Below are 23,154 nucleotides of genomic sequence, written 5' to 3'. Positions count from 1 at the left end.
TTTGAAAAGTTTAAGAAGTCGGTAACACTTTATTTGACGGGTTGTGAATAAGATTGTCATGACACTGTCATGAACATGAGTAAGTCTTCATGAATATTTATGACTGTTGTCATAAAGTGTCGTTCAGTAAATCATGACACTTTTAATACAAAGTTGACATTATTCAAAATGTCTTTGTTATGACAACTTGACATTAACCAAGAAATCATGATCTGACATAAATTTGTTATAAAAGTATTACTGATTAAACTTTAGCTTTAATAACATAAAGCTGCATAATTTTTAAAGTTTAAGGTGTCATGTCATGTTTATGATGGTGTCATGTCAGTCCTATTCACACCCCATCAAATAAAGTTTTACCAAGCAGTCTTGTAATCAGACCTCCTAGGTAAATACAACAGATTCTCAACTGGATTTAAGGTCTGGACTTTAACTGGATCATTCTAACAAATGAATACACTTGAACCATGTCCGTTCTTCTCTCCACATTTTCTGCCACAGCAGAGTAAAAGCATCCCCACAGGATGATCCTGCCACCACCATGTTTATTTATGAGCAGAGTGTGTTCAGGTTGACATGCAATGTTAGTTGTCTGTCACACATAGTGTTTTGCATTTAGGCTAGATTTTGTTTAGCGGCAACAGAGTAAAGAGGGCTGAATACAAATATGTGCGCCTTGAACTTTTAAAGAACTGTTTCCTTTGGCTTCTACCCATCTGTGCACTACTTCTGTTTCTTGCATAAAATCCCAATAAATTACATCAAAGTTTGTGCTTGCAATGTGACAAAATGGCAAAAACTTTTGCAAGGCAACAAGATCTCTAGCAGATTGAAATAAATCAGGCATAGCAAGACCAGTAAATAAATCCACTGGAGTATGGTGCATGTTAAAAGCAAGACTTTCATTACAGAGAACTGTGTCAAATGAATCCATTACTACATAAAATAAATAGATTCTTCTGTAAATGATTTGGAACACTGGTAATGGGTAAAGACCTAATGGGAGTCCTGGTAAAATAGCCTTTGGGGAGCCTGGGAAAATCTGCCTCAGTGAAGTGCCCGGCTCTCAGCCAAAACCCTGAGTGGAGGGGGGAGGTTGGGCTGGAGGAAGGGAGGCGGTCGGGCAAAGACTTCACAGAGATGACAGAAAGTGAGCGGGCCAGAATGACAGACAGAAAGAGAATGTGGGGAAGAACGCGTTCTCCGGGAATCTCCAGCCGTGGACGATGTTAAGTTCCACTGTTGAGCATAATCGCGTAAAAATGCTGAGGACTTGAAAGCTCTGATGATAATGCTACTGCTGTCCAGTGATCCAGCACGGTCAGAGGCTGTAGCAGCAGCAGCAGCAGCAAGGCACAGTGCTGTACCACTTCCTACATCACGGACCACTTGGCCGCACACGGTGGCTCCCGGTAGATTTCACATGACTGACCTTAAATAAGTTTGGCTTTGATCAAAGTTTAGCGTTAGCATGATCAGGCTGCTTACTGCAGATCAGGGGGATCAGGGAGGTGACACCTGGGCAAGAAGGTCCTGGCAAAGACTCCTTCCCAAGGCTTCAGCGCACCCTTTCCAATACCAGATTATGTTGGGTAATTAAGGTAATGAACTGGCTAACATAACAGCCATAATGATCCTTTTTATCCCTGTTCTCTAAGGTGCCTCTTGCAGCTCATCTGACACATCTCTCTTTGCATCACTTGGAAACACTTAGCTCTATTTTTCTTTTTAATGCTGATTTGTAATATTTTCAGAGCTGGGATTAATACAACTGTAACTGAAGACAAACAAAATCCCCCAGATTTGGACAACAAGGGTATGCAGCAGGAGAAGGAGTGCACCTGTGTGGACATGTGCATTTTGCCTACAGTGGTGTTCATCTGAGTGTGCGGTCAGGCCTCTCACCTCTCAGTGAGAGACCAGCTCTCCCCAGTCAACCTCCCACCCCATCAGTGCACGACTTGTCTGCCTGCTCCCTTTTCATTTGAACACATTTTCTAGCCAAAAATTTCACTTCAATCTCACCTCATCTCTCCATACTACATTAACCCCTGGCAATTGCCTTCCAAATGACCCCATTAAGCTGTAATTGCCTCAGCAGGCCTGCTCCCTTGCTTGTAATTCTGTGCAGCGAACCCACCAGACGTTCCCCCGGCATTGTTTCATGTTCTGGCTCCCATCAACCAGTTCAGATGCTGAAGCACCACCGCCCCCCCACCCCCTCGCGCTTTCCAAACCACTCACTACTCCCAATCTCCTCTCTGTCGTGGCCGGAGCTCACCACTAGCAGTGCCACTGTAAGGTTCTCCTCATCTCCACGGTGCGCGCACTCAGGGGGAGCCCTGACCTCACTTCCCCGGCACCAGCCATACTCTCTGTTAGATTACACAAACACACTCGAGGCTCAAAATGCACTAAAACATTTTGTGACACATATTCCAATACACAAATTCTAGCCGAATACAATTTATTCCTAAATACTACTATATAGGAAAACATAAGATATTTTTACTACTCTTCCTGACATAAGTGGTCATAAAATTTTTGGGATTAGGAACTGAAAAGACATGATGGTTGGTGTGCTAGAGAGAGCTACCAAAAAGGTTTTTAAAAACTTTTTTTTAATGTTAGCTAAATGATATCAGGGATTAGATTCTTATTGTAGCAATTAACAAGCATAGTATAGCTACAGCTAAGGTAGAAGCTAAGAGAACTGTAGCTTCTACCTTACAAAATGTGATATTTCAAAATCTATCATGACAGAGGATAGAAAGGTAAAAGAAAACAACTCCGGTGCACCCTGTTCAGCCTTAGTAGTGTCTGCAGAAAGTCTTGTTTTCTCCCACGTTCTCACAACTTGAATGAATCTGAATCTCTCTATCTACACATGTTGTATTTTAAGCACTGAACTTGATCCAGAAATTAGCTAACTTAGTTCTCTTAGCTCAGTAACACCTTCCACTTCGAAGAGAATTTTTATGGACTCAGGAAAAGTTCCCACATACATCAGCTGAAGGCAAACAGTCGACGCGCTGTCATGACGTTTTGATACGTTGGTATTCGCATACACTTTTCATACAACAGCGCAGGCCACCTGGGACTTTTACAGAATGGTCAAGGAGCTAGCACCACACTTTTATGCAGACCAAAAGTTATTAACCATTTAATAATATAGCAGTTATTCAGTGAAGAATCCTATGAATTTCCAGAATTCCATCAGCTAAACGTTCCTCAGAAGTATTCATGTCTCCTGCAGATATAAAAACTGGATAGTGGAAGCAGGCTAGTTACAGAGAAATATTAACATTGCTGCCATCTTTGCATAAACACAGCAACAAACTCCTGACCAATCACAGAACATAGTTCTCTACAAACAGTCAGTTTTTGTCACACGTCTATGTCAATGACAATTCAGGTGCATTCAATTCTCAAAACAAAATATTTATGTTCCCAACCAGCCAGTCAATTAACAGATTCTGGTCAGCAGCAGATTTCTCTCTGATTCTAGACTAAAGGCCTTAAAACAATCACAACTGTGGCTTTTTACTAAGTCAGACTTTTCATTTCAACTACAGAACACTCAGCAGAGCATATTTGTGTGACTTTTTATGAAGAGACACACGTAGCATGTTTGCTTTCGCATCTCATAATTCCCCCTCACGTGTCGACGGCTAAATTAATGGTGGCATAATATTTGTATGTTTTAGCGTCGTTTTTCTCTCTTCAGTTGTCATTCTAACGCAGTTGGGTGCAGAGAGTACATCCTGCAATGACAACCGCCACGGCACCCTGAGCACAACTTCACCTTTGCTGCTCCCGCTAGGGAGCTGATGCCAAGACTGCTCAACTTTTTGATGAAGGCCTCCATGGATAACTAATGCACAAATTCGGATAGGTGGAGAAAGTGATCCTGACAGTGATGTATTGCAACTAGTTGAACGTGTCAAAAAGAAGACGCTCCTCCAGCCATTGGTGCGCGGATACTGTATATGCATGCATGCTCACATCTGGGCCTTGCGTGTTTTTTTTTTTTTTCTTGAACATGCATCCTCCTTGTGCTCTCCCAGATATTTCATGCACATGTGACCATTCATGATGCTTCTAAGCTCCTACATGTAGTATGGTACGGGGGAACTATTTATCGATTTAATACTCCCTCTATCTCAGCAGCACATCCTCCATTAAACTCACCCTTAACTTATAAAGTTATAAACATTCTCCACTCACACCTTGACTCTTCCCAGTATATTGCACACACAGTTTGATTCTCGAAAAAAATATTACAAGCCAAAGTAGCAATGGTTTTCTATTGCAGCTTTCTACTGTGATTTGAAAAGAGGTCCTAAATTAATTCCCAGCGTTGGATACAAAAGCTTTTTCTGAACACCCAAACCTTCAGAACGGCTTTAGATCATCTCATTCTCTCATTGCCTGTTTATTTAAATTCATCCTTTTTTTTTCTTCCTAAGCAAATGTTCCCAGGAATATCAAGGTGTTTTTGTTGCAAAGCTCTAACTGATCCAGGGGGATTTGCTTCCAACAGCCTGTCTCTCCCTCGCCTTTCAACACAAAACTCCATGCTCCAATCAAAATGAACCACCAGGGACCCCCGCTTCCCTCCCCCCTGAGCAATGCCTGCTCCGAGTGCTGTGATAGCAGCCTCTCTGCCATTGATCGCAGAGTTTAGCACAGAGCATGTATGCCACTGTTAGCAGAAAAACAAAGACCGCTCTCCCTTTAATAGCGGCGCACACTATTAACGCACCTAATGTCTCCTGCTTCCCTGTGCCCCGAAGAATGAATGAAAGAAAGCAAATCGCAATTAAAAAGGTTAACCGGGGTCCACGTCTCGTCTCAACTCATCTTTTTAACACAATTCTTTTTCTTTTTTTTTTTTTTACCTCGTATACAGACTGGTGTCTTTAGGGGCTGTACATACACTTGCCACAAGAGATAAAAACTCGCATTCATGTCTTGCTCATAATTGCATTCCTTGTTGCAAATCTAATTGTAGACACTGAATGCAAAAAGGAAACACAGCGTTATTGATCCTCCTAACACAAACCAGGAGGATCTCATGAATTAAGAATGAGATAAATTAAAATGAACTCCAGAAAAACGTGGCTTGTGGTCCACCATGAATAAACTACTAGTCATATATATATATATATATATATATATATATATATATATATATATATATATATATATGTATTCTAGATACATATATCTCCTCCATGAATACTGTGTGTGTCTGTTTATTTAATCCAGGGCTGATTTACTTGTGACAGAGAATAAATTCTTCTATTTTCCATGAGCCTCTATAAAATTGCCATCATTTTTAATTAATTCTTAATTAAAATATATTACACCACAGCTTCTACCCATCTCTCTTGATATTCTAACATAATCAATTCAGAACCATTTACATATCATTAATTAAAAGCTTTCCTCTCTCATCCTTAAAATCATAATGAGGGCCGATTCCTCATTAGTAACCTATAAGGGAGAAAATAACAATACAGCAGAGAATGGATGGCACATTCCTCTGTCAGTTCTTTGTCTCCTAGTTTTCTGGGTTTTTTTTCTTCTTCTTCTTTTATTTTTAGTATTTCTCAATTGGATTTCAGAATTACAGAGTTATTTTTGCAGGCTCAATGAATACCATGGACGAAATGAGCCACTCTTGGTGCATGTTTGTGTCTGTGTGCTGATAGGCATAGCGATACAAAAGCCCATCAGTATGTTTTAATTTTTTTGAAGCACAAAAAATGTCAAAGAACGCATTTGCATCATCTGCAAATCCAAATTGCAGTAATGCAGGAATGCATTTTAAATGATTTATAGAAATTAAAGTTTTTCTCCAGACGATGCACTCACGCAAACAATTCCGCTCTAAAATTAAAAGCATTTTCACTTTGATGCACCCCCATAGATCATATTGCTATGGTCTCCCTTTAAAGCAGCCAGCGCATCTTTCCTATCTCCCCATCTTGAGCTCTCTCTTAAAGACAAGAAATAATATCAAGTAATGATAGGTATTGTTATGCCGAGGATCAGGCGCATTCTGATTTTTATCTCTCGTCTCTCACAGGTGCTCCGGCGTTACTTGTCAGGACTGCATGTCTGGGTCTTCCACATGTCAGATAAAAATCGCTGCACTTGGTGTTTCGGCAGCCTGACAGCAATTTATTTGAATGTTTTGTCACACTGGTGTTGGTGCATTTTGTGTGGGCTGCTCACCGGAATGGCAACAGCTCAGAGCTTCCTGACACTCTCTAACACACTCACACACGAAGAGACACACACATGTGCTAGCACACACACACAGTCTAGCATAAAATCCCAGATGCATACTGTACTATTCCTGCCCTATAATTAAAACCAGAGTATGTAAAAAAAAAAAAAAATCAGTTGTAGACTAACCAGTTATTTATATCTAACACCTCATAAAACAGGTGACACTATATTATTAACACTGGATATCCTTTTAAAAAATAATTTACACCTCCATAACCACACACACTGATGTATATGAACCCAAAATAAAATGTCACACCAGCTGGTAAACGGGCGGCATTGAGGTGGATCCAGAAATACAGCCATGAAAATATTTAGTGTATATATTGGCAAATCAGCTAGAGATGCGCCGACCACGCTTTCCCTTTTTTTTTCTTTGAGGATTTTGACCTATTCAATTTTTTATTTTTTTTATATATATATTTTTTGGTTTGCTGTTGTTGTTTTTGTGAAGGAGTATAAAATATAAAAGAGAAATACACTCAGTGCAGCTCATTTTATAGAGGTAGTAGTTTTGAACTAAAGATTTACTTTTGCGGGAATCACAATTATTAGTGATGAACCAATCTGGGTTTTTTTCTGGCTGATACAAATGTCAGTTTTTCTGATTTGGAAATTTTAGTTTCAACCACTGTTTTATTATTACTATTATTATTATTATTATTATTGGGGATAATAAACAATAAAACATAACAGTAATATGGAAAAGGTGATTCTAACACAGATTCATCACCATGTTTTATGCATCAAAACATATGCCACTAAACTTTATTTAATTTATAAGAATCTGAGAAAAGGAAAATCAAAGTAGATGCTTTTGGTAGACCCATTAATAGATCAAAAATGACAGCAATTTATTATTTTGATGCATTTAATGAATAGGGAAAAAAAATCAATATTTTTAAATTGTTTGACTCAACGATCAAGAGAAAATTAGAGGAGTCTGATCACCGGACGACCAACCAGTGTGTCTCTAAGTTATCCCACTTGTTTTTGTTGTATATTGTAATTAAAAAATATATTATTGTTTTGGGAGCATGACAAGCACAAAACCTCCTGCAATCTTGTGATTCTCCGATATGATATTATATATATAATATAGAGGAAATTAATGAAATCCTCTCAAAGACAGGAACTCTATTTTTACACTGCGATAATTAAAGTACGGTGCAGTAATAATTTACAGCCCTCGCTTAATTGCATAGGAAAAGTAAAATGGGAGAGCACTACAGTACGAGAAGAGATTAAATGTGTGTTTGTGGGCGTGTGTGTGTGTGTGTGTCTCTTCAGTCAGGAAGGGTGAATGTAAAAGAGCTCTGTGCGCATCTAAACAGCAGTACTGTATCTTTTAACATCGTGGAACGTATCAAAGATAAAGTAATGAAATATACACTCGTCTATTTTTCCACAACCGAACCCTTTGACAAATCGAGTACAATCCCAAATCTCCATAAATCACTATTAAAGACAAGTATATCATCACCAGCGCATATATCTTCCCCAGCCTGACCTGTAGACTAATGAGAAAAGGCCCAGACTATCTTGTCTGATTAATTAATTCAAAATGTCGGCTGTTATTCAAATGTGAGGCTGGTGTTATTTGAATAACACTTGACAGCGACGCCTGAAGAAATAATTTCTGGTTTGTGGGGTTGCTGCGGCATTACTGATGATGGCTCATGGAAATGTTAGAAGCCGGGGAGTATTTTTCCCCTCTTCCTTAGTCCTCCTGCTTCCTCTCAGATTCACAGTCATGATAGCTCCAAGAAGTATTTCATTACTCCAACCAGCAAATCACCCCTCCCCGCCCTTCTTTACAATTATGGCTCTAAGTATTTCTATTTTTTTTTTTTTTTCTCCACTGTCTGTCTTTTCCTCTCTGTTTGTATTCCCTCCCACAGCCAGCCCAAATCTACGGGGCAGCGCTTTGGCTCAGCGAGAGACATGCTGGCAAAGAGGAAGGTCATGGTTTTTACAACTGCAGCTCCTCAATGATGACAGCCCACGCTGCCAAAGTGACACACTCTGTTTGGCTTTCCCACGTTCATACAGCTCCACGGTGCTTCGTCTTTATCAAGAAGTACACAAACACACGCACACACACACACACACCCCCACACGCAAATGCACATATTTAATCAGCTCTGAGCTGTGTTTTTTGCTGTCAAAGTGCAGCAAAACATGCTCACGTACGGCCATTTTCAAAGAGCTGAAATGATAAAAAGTAGTGGAATAAAAAATTTTTTGTATCATTTTTCTGTTATTACAAAAGCTGGTTGACAGAGCATCGGGAAAGCAGTCGCTGGAGGAAGAAAATCATGAATGTACATGCTGAGGCCCAGGGGGCAGTGCACCCCCTACTCTATCGCTTCCTTCATCAAGCATGGATTCTAATCAGGGCTGGGGAAGATATAAGACGCTCAGTCATTAAATAAATTAACTCTGCCACTCCATGCTCTCCTTCAGCACCCGTGCGAAGCCCGCCGTGCTCTGCATACTTACTGGGGCTCACCTTCAACGCCGTACCCGAGCGTGCCTGCCAGCACACACACATACACACACACGCCCACACGCGCGGATGCACACACCAACACAGGTTAGGACTGAAATTTGAATGTCTAAAGAAGGAGAGGGACCACACCTCCTGTCCCTCAATAATGAGTTACCATTCATGATAAAAGCTTTCACATAATTATGTTAAGAAACCAAAAACAACAGAAGAAAGCATATGAGATTATGACTGTATGATAAAGTTTCTGTCACAGTACCATGTAAAAAAAAGTATGACATCTTAATACCTTTATTGTAAAGAAAGGCAAAAATAGTTCCTTACTGCTGCTGAAATATCGCATAGTGTTTTTATACTTATAATAATATTTAGTTGTTGCTTCTTGGTTACACAGACTTAAACAAAAATGTAATTTACGAGTGCTTACTATGCAAAAAACCTGACATTTTACTGTTCTGCTCTTTATAGAGTAAAAATAGCGTAACAAACAGATGATCACTATTTAAATACTACGAATGTCTGCTTGGAAAAATTTGGCTGTTTGATAAAAATACTGCTCATAGCTAGCTAAAGTTTGAAAACTGTGTTAGCCTATTAAGAGGGATGGATGGTGTTCCTGTAGTGTTGACAATGTATTTTTGTCAGTCACAAGAAATATTTCCAAATAGCAGAATTTAGCCTTCATATGTATTACTGTCATTGCCTGCTTTCAGCCAGCTGAGTGGCAGTGTCCAGCAACAAGTGGGGATGGGGGACAGTGCCTTACTCTATGTTCTTAAAGAGCTGGAGAAAAACCATTTTCACTCTGTCACTTTCAATGGCCTAAGTAAAACTTTACACTGAAAGTTGTAACATAATATTTAAAAATATTGACAAACCTTGGTTACACCATGTTGTAATCCTAATAAAGATTTCAGTCACCTCACAGTTACTAGAGATGAATCAGAATTGTCCACATTTATCTGGATTGATGGAATTCTTTTGTTTAATGATCAGATTAAGTACATATACTCTGATGCATAATCCCTTCGTGTATTATTTGATTCAAATCGATGCATTTTTTTTAGATGTTATGACTCTTTAAAAGAAAAATCTTAATTGGTTGAAATCTTAAAAGGCAGGTCAGACTTTAAAAAAATGTAACTTGATATTGTCCAGTCAAAAGCCTGATTGGTGAATGTCTAATAAAAACAAATGGGGGAAAAAAAAAAGACGGAAAAAAAAATCTAAGTCTACACAAACGATGACTAATCTCTAAAATCCAGTGTGAATTTTGACACTGACATGATTTTATTTTTTTTTTTTTTTTAGGATGTGAGCAGCATGCTGCCATTCATCAACAGGAAGCCAGCATGGCGACGAACAGTAAGAGAGCTCAGTGTCGGCTCGGATCACTGACACAAACAATCAAAGCTGACACAGTGTTCGTATAGCACCTGCCACTCTGGCAACACAAATAGATCAATATGAGGGGAGCTCATTCACTGTTTAAAACTCATATCCTTGCACCCACATCATCTTCCAGAGCAAACCGCCGCGTAAAAAGTGCATGCTGAATACATATCAATCACTCTGACAGAGGAAATGCTTATTTGAAGGAGCCGATGTGAGGCAAATGCACGGCGTCAGCAGAATGTCCGTTGTCAAAACTTGTCATTTGAATTTTTCGAGCACATCGTGCCGAGACGAATGTCCTCAGAAATCCCTTACGTCGCAATTTATGTCGTTTTAATGCGTGCTTTAATTCTCCATTACTTAGAGAGGAAGTACCTGGGAGGGTGGAAACGCATTAGAGAAAGTAAGAAATGAACAGAAGGGTCTGGGGATCTCTCTAGCAGACACAATTAAATATTCATGTGTCTCCTCCTAGGACACAACAGATACAGATCATTATCATGGCAACAGCACACCACCATTTTGTCCACACATTTGGCTCCAGATCAATGGGTATGTATTAAATTTCAAACAAGGAAGAAGGGGATGATATTGAATCTTTAGGTTTTTTTTGGTAAAACGAGCCACATAAAGGAGAATTATCAGGTTATATTTGCACGTAATTGTATCGGATCAAATCAGCTTTGCTAAGGCATTTGGAGAAATGTCCTACAATTGTTGATGCAGCAGGACAAAAACCTTGCCCGCTATGTCAGTTATTCATTCTGAAATTCATTACAGTCTGTCACCTCTTGCTCGTAGTCTTCTTGAGGAGAAAACAAAAGAGGAACAGCGGCAATGTACGCTGGATGACCTCCACATCCTGAAGAGAGGAGAAACCAGGCTATTTCTTTTTTCCCTTTTTTTTTTTTTTTTAAGGTTTTCAGTCCCCATCAAGAGGAGCAAAAGGAGGGACAGCATTCCCCCGCTCGCCGTCATTAATCACAGCTTTCTGGGAGCAAGTGCATATTAATTTCTGTCATCCCAAACATCATTTGGTATTGTTATGCCACGGCTCAGTCCTCATTCAGCAGCAGACGTTGGGCCGTTCCTCTTGGTCTGAGGGAAGACAGGGGCCTGTGTGGCGGCGTTTCAGAGCGAGAGGCCTTTATCCCTGGGGCTCTGACACCAATTAAGCCGTTTCACCGAGAGACGAAAAAAAAATAAAAAAAATAGGGACCCGCCGTTTTGCTGTAACATGAGCCAGCACCTAACTGCTGGCCCCTCGCCATCTTTCCATTACTTCAGAAACAAAAATGAACTTCAACGAACTTAAGAAAACAAAAACCATAGCCAGCTCAGCGAATGACTTTTATTTTAGTAAAACTCCCAAACAAAATTATAGAGGTGTTTAAGAGTTTGTCCATTTAACACCAGCAGTAGCAGACCTGACTCCACCTCATGGGCTGCAATGAAACTATTATACGGCTGGTTTATAATTCTATGAATTTATTTAAATGCGCAAACAAAATCAAGATATCTTTTCTGGCAGTGCACAAGCTCTAAGATCCCCTTTTTCTTTCTGTGTAGCCTTTTAGAAAGCACCACAGTGGAGCTTGTCTTAAGGCTACAGCAGAATAATGCAAGGTTTGCTATGAATTAAATATTAGAAATCTTAACACGGCAGCCAATAAGAATTATTTGCCTTATTAAAGCAGCAGAAGACGCTGATTAAAATTTCATTGCATTGCAGTCTTTTTCCCATTTCTGGCGCCGATATGTCATTGTAATGTACGAAAAGCAGAACAATGGTATCTGGAACAATGGTGAGAGGAGCTCAAATTTAAAGCTTGCAGAAGAAGAAAAGACAACTCTCCAGGAAAATAATCTTCTGAAAAAGAAAAGAGCAATTTCAGGCAACAGGCTTCCAAGTACAACAGTGACAAAGACTTTATAGTGAGATTTAAGACATATTTGTCAAAATATATCTAAGCTGCAGGGACGTGCGGTGAGGTTCATAGCTGGTGAGGCACTGACTTAATCATCTTCAGATTTACAAATATAGACCCCCTGCATGTTATTGTTTATGTAAGGAAATTACGCGCATGTGGACAACGCTGGAGGGCAAAAAGACTATTTCCGTTCACTCAATCAAACTTGGACATGTAGATATTATTCATTTCGTGCTGTGCTCCGCAGCGAAGGGAAAAACCGTTAAAGTACAACTCAAAACCACGTCTTTGTCGCTCTCTGTATCAGCGCAGCTACGCGCAGACTCGTTGCCATAGCAACTGACAACAACGCCACAATAAAAAACACTCAAATATTTCCCACGCAAAAAGCAGAACATTCAGTCTGTTGCAGTAGTATTGTTTTAGTATTATTTTTGCGATTATTAATTAATTGCTGTGGTAAGAGGAGAAAACTATAAATATATCGCTGCACTTGACTTTACTGTATGGCTAGCTCCATGGCTAGCTCGCTTACAGTATCTTACTCTGCAGTTGTGGAGTCACAATGTCTGGGATCATGAGCGCCCCCTGCCATGAGGCAAGAGAACTGCCTGCCTCACCTCGTTTCTGATCGCTCTTCAGCACATGAAACACGTTACGCACACAGTTGGTGACAAAAAAAACACTGTACATTATATACATAAGCTAAATTATGGAAAATCAGCTCATACAAAAATGTTTTTTAGCCATTTTATTGGCGACGTACAGACAGGAGGAACATTCTCTCATAGAATGGCAGCCAGTGCAGTTAGCTAGACGTTGCGCAATCCCAGGTGAGGCTCAACTCGCTGCTGCCTCACCAGCTTCGCTTCCGAGCATTTGAATGGGAAAATGCAGAAATTCAGCGATTTTGAAGAAAAAATTATCTGAATTCTTTTAAGTTAAATGAAAAATAGGTATAATACAAACCACCGGGTGAAAATAGCAATATAAATGATTTTATCATTATTATTTTTCCATGATTACAGGTGAGGCGGAGCCTCACCTGCCTCCCCTGACCGCACGTCACTGCTAAGCTGCGAAACTTCCCCATGTATTGGAAAAACATATCCGCACTGTAAAAAGGAACTTTGGAGGTTATTAGATATTAGCTAATAAACGTATTTACATTTTAATCAAACAAATTAGTTTAATGAAGCTTAAAGTCTAATAACAATACCTACTTTATTTTTGTAAAAAAAAAGATAGGTTCAGAGAACCTGCATGAATTTCAGCAAGTATTTAAGTTTGTAAGCAGCTCTAACTAGTTTAGCATCAGCGCTAATGCTAAACTTGCTAGCCCACTGAGCTTTACCCCGAAACAGTTTATGATAATGAATAACACATCATAACTAAGGTTATAAGGGGAAGTGTTTACATTGATGGAACAGATTGAAAATATGTATTACTATTTCATTAGCATTTTTCCCTTAATTAGTTTAGCAACAGAGTCAATGCTAAAAGTCAAACTTACTCTCAAGCTGAGGTTCTTAATTATTTTATCTAAAGTGTTTAACAGGAATAGTTATCCAAAATATACATAACATATACACAAATTTAAAAAGCTTATTTCTCTACTGTAGATAATAAACAGAGTCAATTTTGTTGAGTAAGTTTATTTAAACTCAACTCAAAATATATTTTAGCTCTTAAACTTGCATGATATCTGTTGAGAAATATGATACAAATCTGCCCAGATAAACTGTGTGCAAATTGCCACACTAATTTAATTTGGTTACTTCTACCAGCTTATTTTATCAGTGTACAAAAAACACTCACACACAAACTCAAAAAAAACAAAACATTTCCCACATCAAATGACATAATCTAATCAAGATTATGTGTAGAAAAGCAGGAATATGAGCAAACGCCTGGTTTTTATCAGTGTTGCTGAACTTACCACTGATAAGACTTTGAGTTGTCCACATGTAATGTGCACAGAGTAAATGAACGTCATAGACTCCCATTGTCCCAGGAGGGAACGCTCTTCCCTGAAACACTAGAACTAATGAAATAGAGACCTACAAATAGCAATCATTACTGAGGGAGGACTTGGTTTGCACCAGCTTTTTCACTCTAACCCTGTTTACACATATAACCAGCTTCATGGCATCACATAGGCACCGTAAGTGACACAGACACAAACAACATGAAACACTGGGACTACAGTCTCCAAAATAGTGTCTTATTTATTTATTTATTTTGCAAAAATAAATTCTGCTCAGCTTAATTAGAGCTGAAATTTTAAAAAAATAAGTTATGCATTTACATATTCGCAAATGATTGCTGCAGAAAAACATGTTGACATCTCTTTCTCTGTCCTGTCAATAATTAAGTAAACAAGTAAGTGCAAATTGCAGTATTTTCAACGGTTAAATCTCGTCAGTAAAATCAGTGTCAGCTACAGAAGGGGGCTTGTGGAAATTTTAGCTCCAGCATGCATGGCAGGTCAAAGTTTTTTTGTTGTTGTTTTTTTGTACAGTTTTGACAGCAGTCCAACTCCAGCGATGTGTGAAAGTAGAGTCTTTGCAAACTTGCATCAGTATGACAAGTTCTATCACTCATGTCGGTTTTACTCTGTTTACAAAAACCACTACTTGCGATCGATACAACCGGGCAAACGCTTTTCGAATGAAGTCCTAAATTTGCTCTACCTTCTCCCTGTCTGCTCCAGGTTTGTTTTTTTGTTTTTTTCACGTAAACAGGCAAGAGGGGCCGCCGACTCGCCGACAGGCCCTCTCCCACTGCTGTAAACTAATTTCAATCAATCCTTCCTTTTTGCATCCAAAGCAGCCTCTGCTGGCTGCCACCGCCTGAAGATAACTATTTCACCACCTCTGTCATGCCTAATTAACAACTCAGATGTACAATTTAGAAATTTCGCAATTAACCTAGTAAAATATTGTTGGAGGATGCTAATTGTTATGCCAGTTGCCATAAAGGCTCATTTGCATAACGTATGTGCAAAAAACAATTATGAGCTGTTGATCGCACAGGAGCCCTGCAGAAAACGCTTGGAGCGATTGAGTGGGAAGAGACGGGGTGGGTGGGGGGTGGAGGGGGTGGATGGGTGGGGTGGAGGAGGAGAAGACGTGTGCTCGAGTGTGCAGATGGAGGGACAGCGCCGGATCATTGTACATAAAAAACAGATTTGAGAGGCCATGTGCACAGCTACACAAGGCAGCGCCGCTGCAGAAACATCTCTCCCCACAGCACAAAAGCATTTACCCTTCCAAATGAAACTGATATGCATGCTCCTGTTTTTTCTTGTTTTTTTTTTTACTCTCTCTCTTTCTCTCCCTGTCCTCTTTGTCTTGCTCTCCTTCTTTTCATCCCGGCTGATGGGGAAATGGAGGGTGTTTGGAAGCTACTTAGATAATAGCCACATCTTCCTCAGTCCCCCTTGTGCTTTAGAGGAGGAAGCAGTGGCCCTGCCATTGAGCCAGCCAGGAACCCAGCTGTGCACGACCCATTCGGCACAACCGCTATCTAGTGAGTACAGCCGCATCACTGGGGCTCCACGAGACAAAAAAGCAGCCAAAGTCAATTGTCTCAGCTGCTGAATAGCTTTCTGTTCTCTGTCATGCATTTACGAGGGCTTTTTTTTTTTCTGTGTGAAGAAAAGGGACCGAAATACAATAAATTAAATGTACAAAAATAAACTAAATTATAGTAAAAGTTTGCAATATATATATATATATATATATATATATATATATATATATATATATATATATATATATAAATATAATTTTTTAAATTTACATTTTTTTGGAGGCTCTTTATCTTTGTCTAGGAGTAATAAAATATTTTTTTTTCTTCAACTTCTGTTTGTGACAGTATGGTGGGTTTGGTTGCTGTACAGTGTTGGGGGAAACGTGCTTTAAAGAGTATTAAAATCAAACATCTCCCCCCCAACGCCACCCCTGTTGCATTACTGAGTTTATTAAATTAAAGGCATGGCAGGAAACACTGATTTTTCTTTCTTCTTCCGTTTACGCTAACATGCTCAGTCCTAACTATTTTTTTTACTCCTGGCAAGTTCTCTATATCTCTATATTGAATGTTTATTTTCCAGACAATACTTTCTTTTAGAACTCAGCAGAACATGTAACACAGACAAACTCCTAAATCCTCCCAGAAGACCTCCTTGCTTTTTATTTTTTCTTCTTTCTTTTTTCTCTTTCTCAGAATCCAAGTCGGACACATCCAGGCAACATTCTCTTGGCCTTCGAGCGCAGGCTCTCCCTATAATCCACAGCTTTGCACACCGGATCACAGCATTTATCAGCCTGAATCTGCTACAATCTCTCCCTCTCTCGGTTACCTCTTTAGACCACCTCCCCGTCCACCCCGTCCACCCCCCCATTTTCTGAACCTGACGAGTCAAAGGTCAGGAAAACAACAAGTCAATACGCAGGCAAGACGAAGAAGAAGCGCCTCGCCGCTGAGAGAGCGCCATGGAGAGGGGTAAGCCCCTCTGCAGCGCGCTGTGATTTAGCCTGTAATAGTTTTCTGTAATCTCTTTCTATTGATTAAACCTCACATCAAAGAGAAGTCTTGCTACAGAACCTCTCTTTTCCTGCTCAGAAATACCATATGGAGGTAATCTTTCACCTTTGTTATTCTTGCCGCTCCCACCGCTGCTGCTGCTGCTGCTGCTGCCCCTGCTGCTGGGAGCTCCTTCTCCCAAGCATGAGGAGGGGAGACCAGTGGGATAATACAAACCCGGCTCGTGGGAATAACTGCGAAACTCATCTGAATCGCACACAAATTCCACTCAATGCACCCATTGTCACCTCGCGCAGCTTGAATGTTACCTATTGTCCTGAAGCATGGCAGAATTTTGCTTTCAGGTTTGATATTTGGAACCAAAAAGAAAACCCCTCGCCAGCCGAGGGACAAAGAACGACACAGGCGAACCGAATTTCACTTTTTAGCTTATCTAAATGCAAAACTAAGAAGAAGAAGGAAAAAAATGAGGTTGGGCTGGGCTCCTGCTAAAAACACTCAATTTAGTGACAGGCAAATGACTTCATGCTGCCACTTAATCTCATTTCTTGCATAATGCTCTCTAATTAGCATATCAAAGTGAATTAATACTTCTAGGGGCATTAGCTATGCAGGAAAATGCTGTGGCTCTACAAAAACAGCTAGAGGAGCGCCATAAAGTTCCAAACACCCTGACAAGTGCTCAAATGTCTCACTCCACTTAAAAAAAAACTAAAAAAAGCTATTTGACATGACATGACAATAAGTTCTGATCACAGCGATTACAGCAAAGAGTTGTAAAAAAAAAAGTGTTGCTCAGGCTGCAATGGGTTCCTATGGCTGAAAAGCGGCGGTACCGTGTTGTGATCTGAACAGATAGTGTAAAGTGTGAAGGAGACGCCAGCGAACGATGTGAAAGGCTCGCTGCGTGCGCTGGAGGAGTGGACCGGTCAACAAGGCCAGCAGACCAGCTGAGCTCTGTCAGACTCGGAGAGGGACAGACTGGGACTCCACAGCACAGGTTAACCACACACACACACACCCACACACACGCACACACACACACACACACACACACACAGATTGCATGCAATGCGCACACGTGAACTCAATCGCACAGAAAACTTGCTCTCCAATATCTCATCTCTTTCACACACATTTATTCTGAATCTCACACGCCCACGCTAACGGCGAGCACGTAAAACTTTTGTTGTTTCGTCTGAAATTAATTTTCCATTCTGTTTAAAAAAAAGAAAATAGATGTTTTTAAAACATTCAATGTCGGAGTTGTAAATTCAGAGAGGGAAGCAGAGTGTGATTTCAGAAATAAATCCACTAATCTATTTCTGTTCCATCCACATATCAGACACGCGTTTGTGCCGCTAAGCACCGCATCAGATCCACCACTGGTGTCATTTATGTACCTTAGTCTTATTTGTCTATATTTAAATTCTCTAAATTCAGCGACAGCACAGCCACAGAGCCTTCACAAGACCGAGGAGCCCAAGCCGGTCCCTGTGGACGCCACCTGTGTTGAGGAAGTTCATAAAGTTTTATGATCTCCTAAAAGCTAATTTCCTCATAAAGCGCACAAAGGTCACAAATCTGGCATGGAGGTTTCCTCATTAGACTTTTTCCCTTTTTTTCTAATTATTTCACCACCAGAAATACACCACAAACACCTGCACATTTTGTGCTTTAAACCTTAAGAATTGGGTGTTTAAATAAAAGGTTGTTTTTTTTTTTTACCCTGGTCTTTAAAAAGAAAAGGATCTTAGATTGCTTCATTTACAACCTGAGCAAGGAGTTTATCTAATTCACTCTACTTTATTTAAATAAAGACATCATAGAAAGAGCTCTGTAGCAGGTCCTGCAGGCTCTAATGTTTTGAAAAGTTTTGATCTTTGGACCTAAAATTCAGTTCTCAGCTCGATTATGTGTGTCATCTCGCAGGCGCGTAGAATGTTTCAAAACCTTTGCTGTAAAAATATGTGAAATATTTATACAAATGCTAAGCAATTTTCTGCAAATCGATTTTGATTCATATCAGCAAAAATAACTTGACTATTTCTTGTTTTTGTTCTTTTTTTCTTGCTTCTGTTTTCTGCAAATAAATGAGACTCCATAGAGTAGCACTCTAATTATAGACACGCAGACTGTAGTCTGCTTGAAAGTGTGGGATTGTTTTCATGTTATAAAGCATGAATTTCCGTGTGATCTTGGCTGTGTAGAGCATATGCTGCAGGATTTCCCCGTCCTGCTCTGTGCCAGGGGTAGGGAAGCACGCTTTCTGCTCAAATTCAAAAGACAAGACGCTCCTGCAGGAACGAGAGCATCTTCAGTGGAAAGTGACAACACTTACTGTTTCCACATGGCACACAGTGACAAATTTAAAAAGGTGATTGATTCATTCGGGCAGAGGTCTACCCCTCCACCACCCCGCCTTTCTCTCTCTCCTCTTCCAAAAAAAAACCTTGCAACCTTAACCTGCACAATGCCATTATATCTATTCTTCTATTGTTTTTTTCCCCCTTTTTTCCTAAAATATATATTTTTTAAAATGTCAGGCCATTGTTTTTTATCTGTAGCAGGAAAATCTTACCTGTCTTTTCTTTGATTTCACAGAGAACGCTGAAGAGTGCTGGTTTCATTCTGTGACAGTTCAGTCCATGTTTCCTGTTTCAGTATAAGAAAAAAATAAAACACTCAAATAAGGTCACAGATAAAAAAAAAACATTAGACATGAACAAGTTTAAGCCTCTATGCACTTCACCTCACACACTCTTATTAAAAAAAAAGGTTACCTGAAGTTTAACATCTATTATGAAAATTGCTTATTGTCTAAATGATGCTTTTGTGGTTGCATCTATATGGGGCTGAATTTTAACAACAGTCTTGGCTGAAAACTGACATGTGTGCAGCACCAACTTTTTTTTTTTTTTTTTTTTTTGCAACAACACCACCTCGCTCAGGTTCAAACAGGTAGTTTAAATTAAACTATGCTGCTCCCTATTGTGACAACTTTCACGTGTGTTAAACGCTTCGCGAGGCTCAGCCGTTGGGCATTTCTGTTCTTACAGCCAATCCGGTCTATTGTTAACACACTGGGACTTCAGGTAATCAGGGCCAACAACATCCCTCAACAAAGATGCGTCCAGCGATTTGCTGGGAGGGCGAACTTAACAAAACATATAAATCAACCAACTTTGCTTGCGCCTCGTCCAGACTCTGATCGGTTATGGTCATGATCTGATGCAGAATGTCACCGATGTCTTGCTTCCTCCCGTCCCCGTCCGTCCCGTCGTGTCCGTGCGGAGGCGGCAGCGGCATGCCTCCCTGCACCGAGTGGCCGGCCAGACTGACGCCGCCAATGGACTGCATGATCCGGGCTTGATCGTCCATAGTAGCCGCTAAAGAGTCTGTGCACTGAGCCACACAAATTGAAAAACTCATATACGAAATCGGCTAGGGCATATGCCGTAGAGACTAGGATGGATGCAAACGCAGTGTTTGTTCAGCGAAATAAAGACGCGTGTTTCTTGAATAATAACTACAGCAGGTATATGTATGTATCTATCTATCTATCTATCTATCTATCTATCTATCTATATATATATATATATATTTAGTGTGAAGTAGTCCTCTTGATGCTTTCTTTTTTTACGCGCGGGTCCAAAGTGCCCCAAAACGCGTGGCAGTGTTTTGCGTGAGGAAAAAAAAAAAAAGAAAAAGAAAAATCTTTCTTCTTCTTCTTAAAACTTCTTCGTCAAAATTGACGCTCCATCATATCCCCGCTCCAAATCCTCGCACCGATCAGTCTTTTTTTTCCCCCCTCTCTCTCACTCTCTCTCTGCGATTTAACACCGGTAGTGGAGACAAGAAACGGTCCTTGGTGGTCTCTTCACCAGAATCCCCGGTGCATGTCCTCTTGAAAATGTCCAAATCCTCCTTTGCGAAAATTATCCAACGTGAAAATGTGTAAACAAAAAATAACGGTAAAAAAAAATACAATAAAAATAAATAAAATAAAAAAATCTCAGGCTAAATCTCAGGTAAACGTGGAGTAATGTTCCCTGTATATATTTTTTTAAATCACAATCTGCAGCACAAGGTGTCCAAAGGTTACTATTAAAAAAATATGAAATGTAGAAAAAGTTGAGATTTTTGTTGTTGTTGTTGTTGCAAAAGAAAGGAGAGGAAAAAAAGCAACGGCGAGACGAAATTAATTAGGACAGAACGCTGTATAAAAGGCGATGCGCAAAAAATATCTTGCCCTGCTGAAATTTATGAGCTCCAGCCCCTCTGCCTGTGTGTGTTTTATGTTGTTTGATGGCAGCGCTAGTGAGCGATTGACAGTGTGCCAATGCCACTCACTCAGTGCAGACGTGTCAGAGCAGGATACAGGAGTAGGAAGGAGGGAAAAAAAAAAAATTTAAAAAAAAAATACAAAATACCGAAATGAAAATGCACGCTCCGCCCTGCAGAGGAGGGGTCTATACTCTTGTCACTTCTCGCCCGAACAGCGAAAAACAAAATGTTAAGAGCGAGCACTTAGGATGGTGATTATAATGATGAAAGCACGGCTGAGTCCCCTCTCTCTTTCTTGCAGCGGCTGCAGGCAGGGTATCCTCTTTCCTCGCGCGTGCACGCTGCAGCTATGTGCATATTCTGTAGCAATGATCGAGATTTAGCTCTGCAGCACCGCGGGCAAATGCATAATGAGAGTTTTTGCACAGTTTGATGAAGAACTGCATAGCCGCTTGCGAGCCTCGGTTCGAGCCAGGCGAAGCAGCCAGACATGTTTATATTATTGCAAGTGAAGCTCCGTGGGCCAATCCGGGCCCGGAAGGGCGAAGACTGACGAGCCGTCCGTCCTATTGCTGGCAGATGCATGACGCCCAGAACCCTCCCACTCCATCCCTCCATCTTCGAGCCCGCTCGTGCAGAAGGATGGGAACTTCTGATTGGCCGTTGCCACGAGTGACATCCATTGCACAAGCAGGCGGCGCTGCTCGGTGCTCCTCCGCAGTTGCTATGGCAGCAGACAAGTTGTTAAGCTGCTGGATGCGAGGCAACAAATATACAGCACGCTCCTCCAGCAGGCATCTATATTCCGGGGGAAAGACAGAAGGAAAAAAAGCAAGCGGGCTGCTTTCGGTTTGAGGCCGTTTTCGCACATTATCTGGCAGTACAGAAAGTTATCGGGGAATAAGGCTGGCGTTTTTATTCTTTAGTTTTTGTTTTACTGAGCAAGAGTTGTTGGAAAGAGCTCAAAAAAAGAGAAGCTTGATGTTATGCACGACCCATAAAAACCTAACTTTTAATACACTTTGTTTTTTTTTTTTTAGTGAATTGTATAAAAATAACATAATTGCAAAATAACTATGGGACTGAACATTATTTGTTCAAAAGACACTAAAATAAATACAAAATAAAATAAGTTTTAGCACATGAAACTGGTTTGTAAATCACATTGTATCTCATTGAGTTTTCTTTTTTTGTTTTTGTTGGTATTTTTTTGTTTGTTTGTTTTGTTGTTTTTTAATAAATGAGGAAAATGGACATATGGAACGCTCTGTGACTCACTATCTGTCTGTCTGTGGCTTTAACCAGTTATATCTTAAAACAAAGAATCCAGAAGATTTAAAACTCATTTTGTTATGTGGGATTCATACGTGGTAAGGTTTTAGCAGTTTCAGGATGGGATATTTTAACGTGTCTCTAAGTAGCCCTGGTCATTTTTCTTGTCTTGCATGTCCAGATTTTAAACAGACAATGATGCGGATGCATTTTCAAAAATCTGATGTGTTTCTACAAGTTTCAAGCAGTTGTTAAATTTAGAACTACGGTATATTCATCACATTGCAATTTCTGTATCACCTCATGATATTGTAAAGTTGTAAGTTGTATTATAAACAAAATAAAAACATGAATAAATGTAAATTAAAAATGCAAATAAATCTGTCTAAACATCAGAGTTAAAGTAAACCAAAAACATTTTTTATAAAAATGGGTTTTGGCAGCATTTCATGTTATTTGCTTTATAACGATCATCTCGAGTTCGTGCCGAGATCTCACACTTAGTGTTTTGTTAAATCTTGAGACTTGACAGCAGGAAACAAGTAAGTGCAGTGGCAGTTCTTGGCCTCTACTGTCCCCAGGGATGGAAAAATAGATGTAACAATTTCGCTTCTTTTTTTTTTAAGTTAAGAAGACTAAGTTTTTCTATATGTTCCACAATCCAAAACTGAATTTTAAAGAATCTGCAATTAGCGTAGTATGTTTAACCAGTACAGGTTTGACCTCTCTGTACATCACAGTTTTCGCGCTTGTGTCAGTGTGTGATTTTCTCGATCCAAGAAGAGTGCAGAAAAATGTTCAATTTGTTTTCTCATTAATCGGGTAGATTAATTTCAGAAATCTCAAACTGTGTTTTACAAAGCTCTTCCATGTGGAATGTTTCATTTCAGGTTTGACCAGAAAAGATTG

At 39.9% G+C, this 23,154-nt stretch overlaps 1 protein-coding gene across 9 annotated transcripts in view; it reads right to left on the bottom strand.

The window, feature by feature from the left end:
- Positions 1-21,514, bottom strand: part of pbx3b (pre-B-cell leukemia homeobox 3b) — an 80,527-nt gene extending 59,013 nt beyond the window's left edge. The window contains exons 1-2 of one of the 9 annotated variants that reach the window (XM_028034454.1): positions 19,871-21,514; positions 19,268-19,347 (exon numbers count right to left, since the gene is read on the bottom strand). In XM_028034454.1, coding sequence (XP_027890255.1) covers positions 19,268-19,347; positions 19,871-20,118 — 328 coding nt within the window. In that variant the 5' untranslated portion in view covers positions 20,119-21,514. The remainder of the gene's footprint in view (positions 1-19,267; positions 19,348-19,870) is intronic. The other 8 variants (XM_028034456.1, XM_028034462.1, XM_028034455.1 and 5 more) reach the window with 8 other exon arrangements.
- Positions 21,515-23,154: the final 1,640 nt, after the last annotated feature.

Source organism: Xiphophorus couchianus, chromosome 12, assembly GCF_001444195.1.
Source record: "Xiphophorus couchianus chromosome 12, X_couchianus-1.0, whole genome shotgun sequence".
In the NCBI taxonomy this organism is placed as follows: domain Eukaryota; kingdom Metazoa; phylum Chordata; class Actinopteri; order Cyprinodontiformes; family Poeciliidae; genus Xiphophorus; species Xiphophorus couchianus.
Note: the sequence above shows the minus strand (reverse complement) of the source record. Positions and strands in the feature narration are given on the sequence as shown.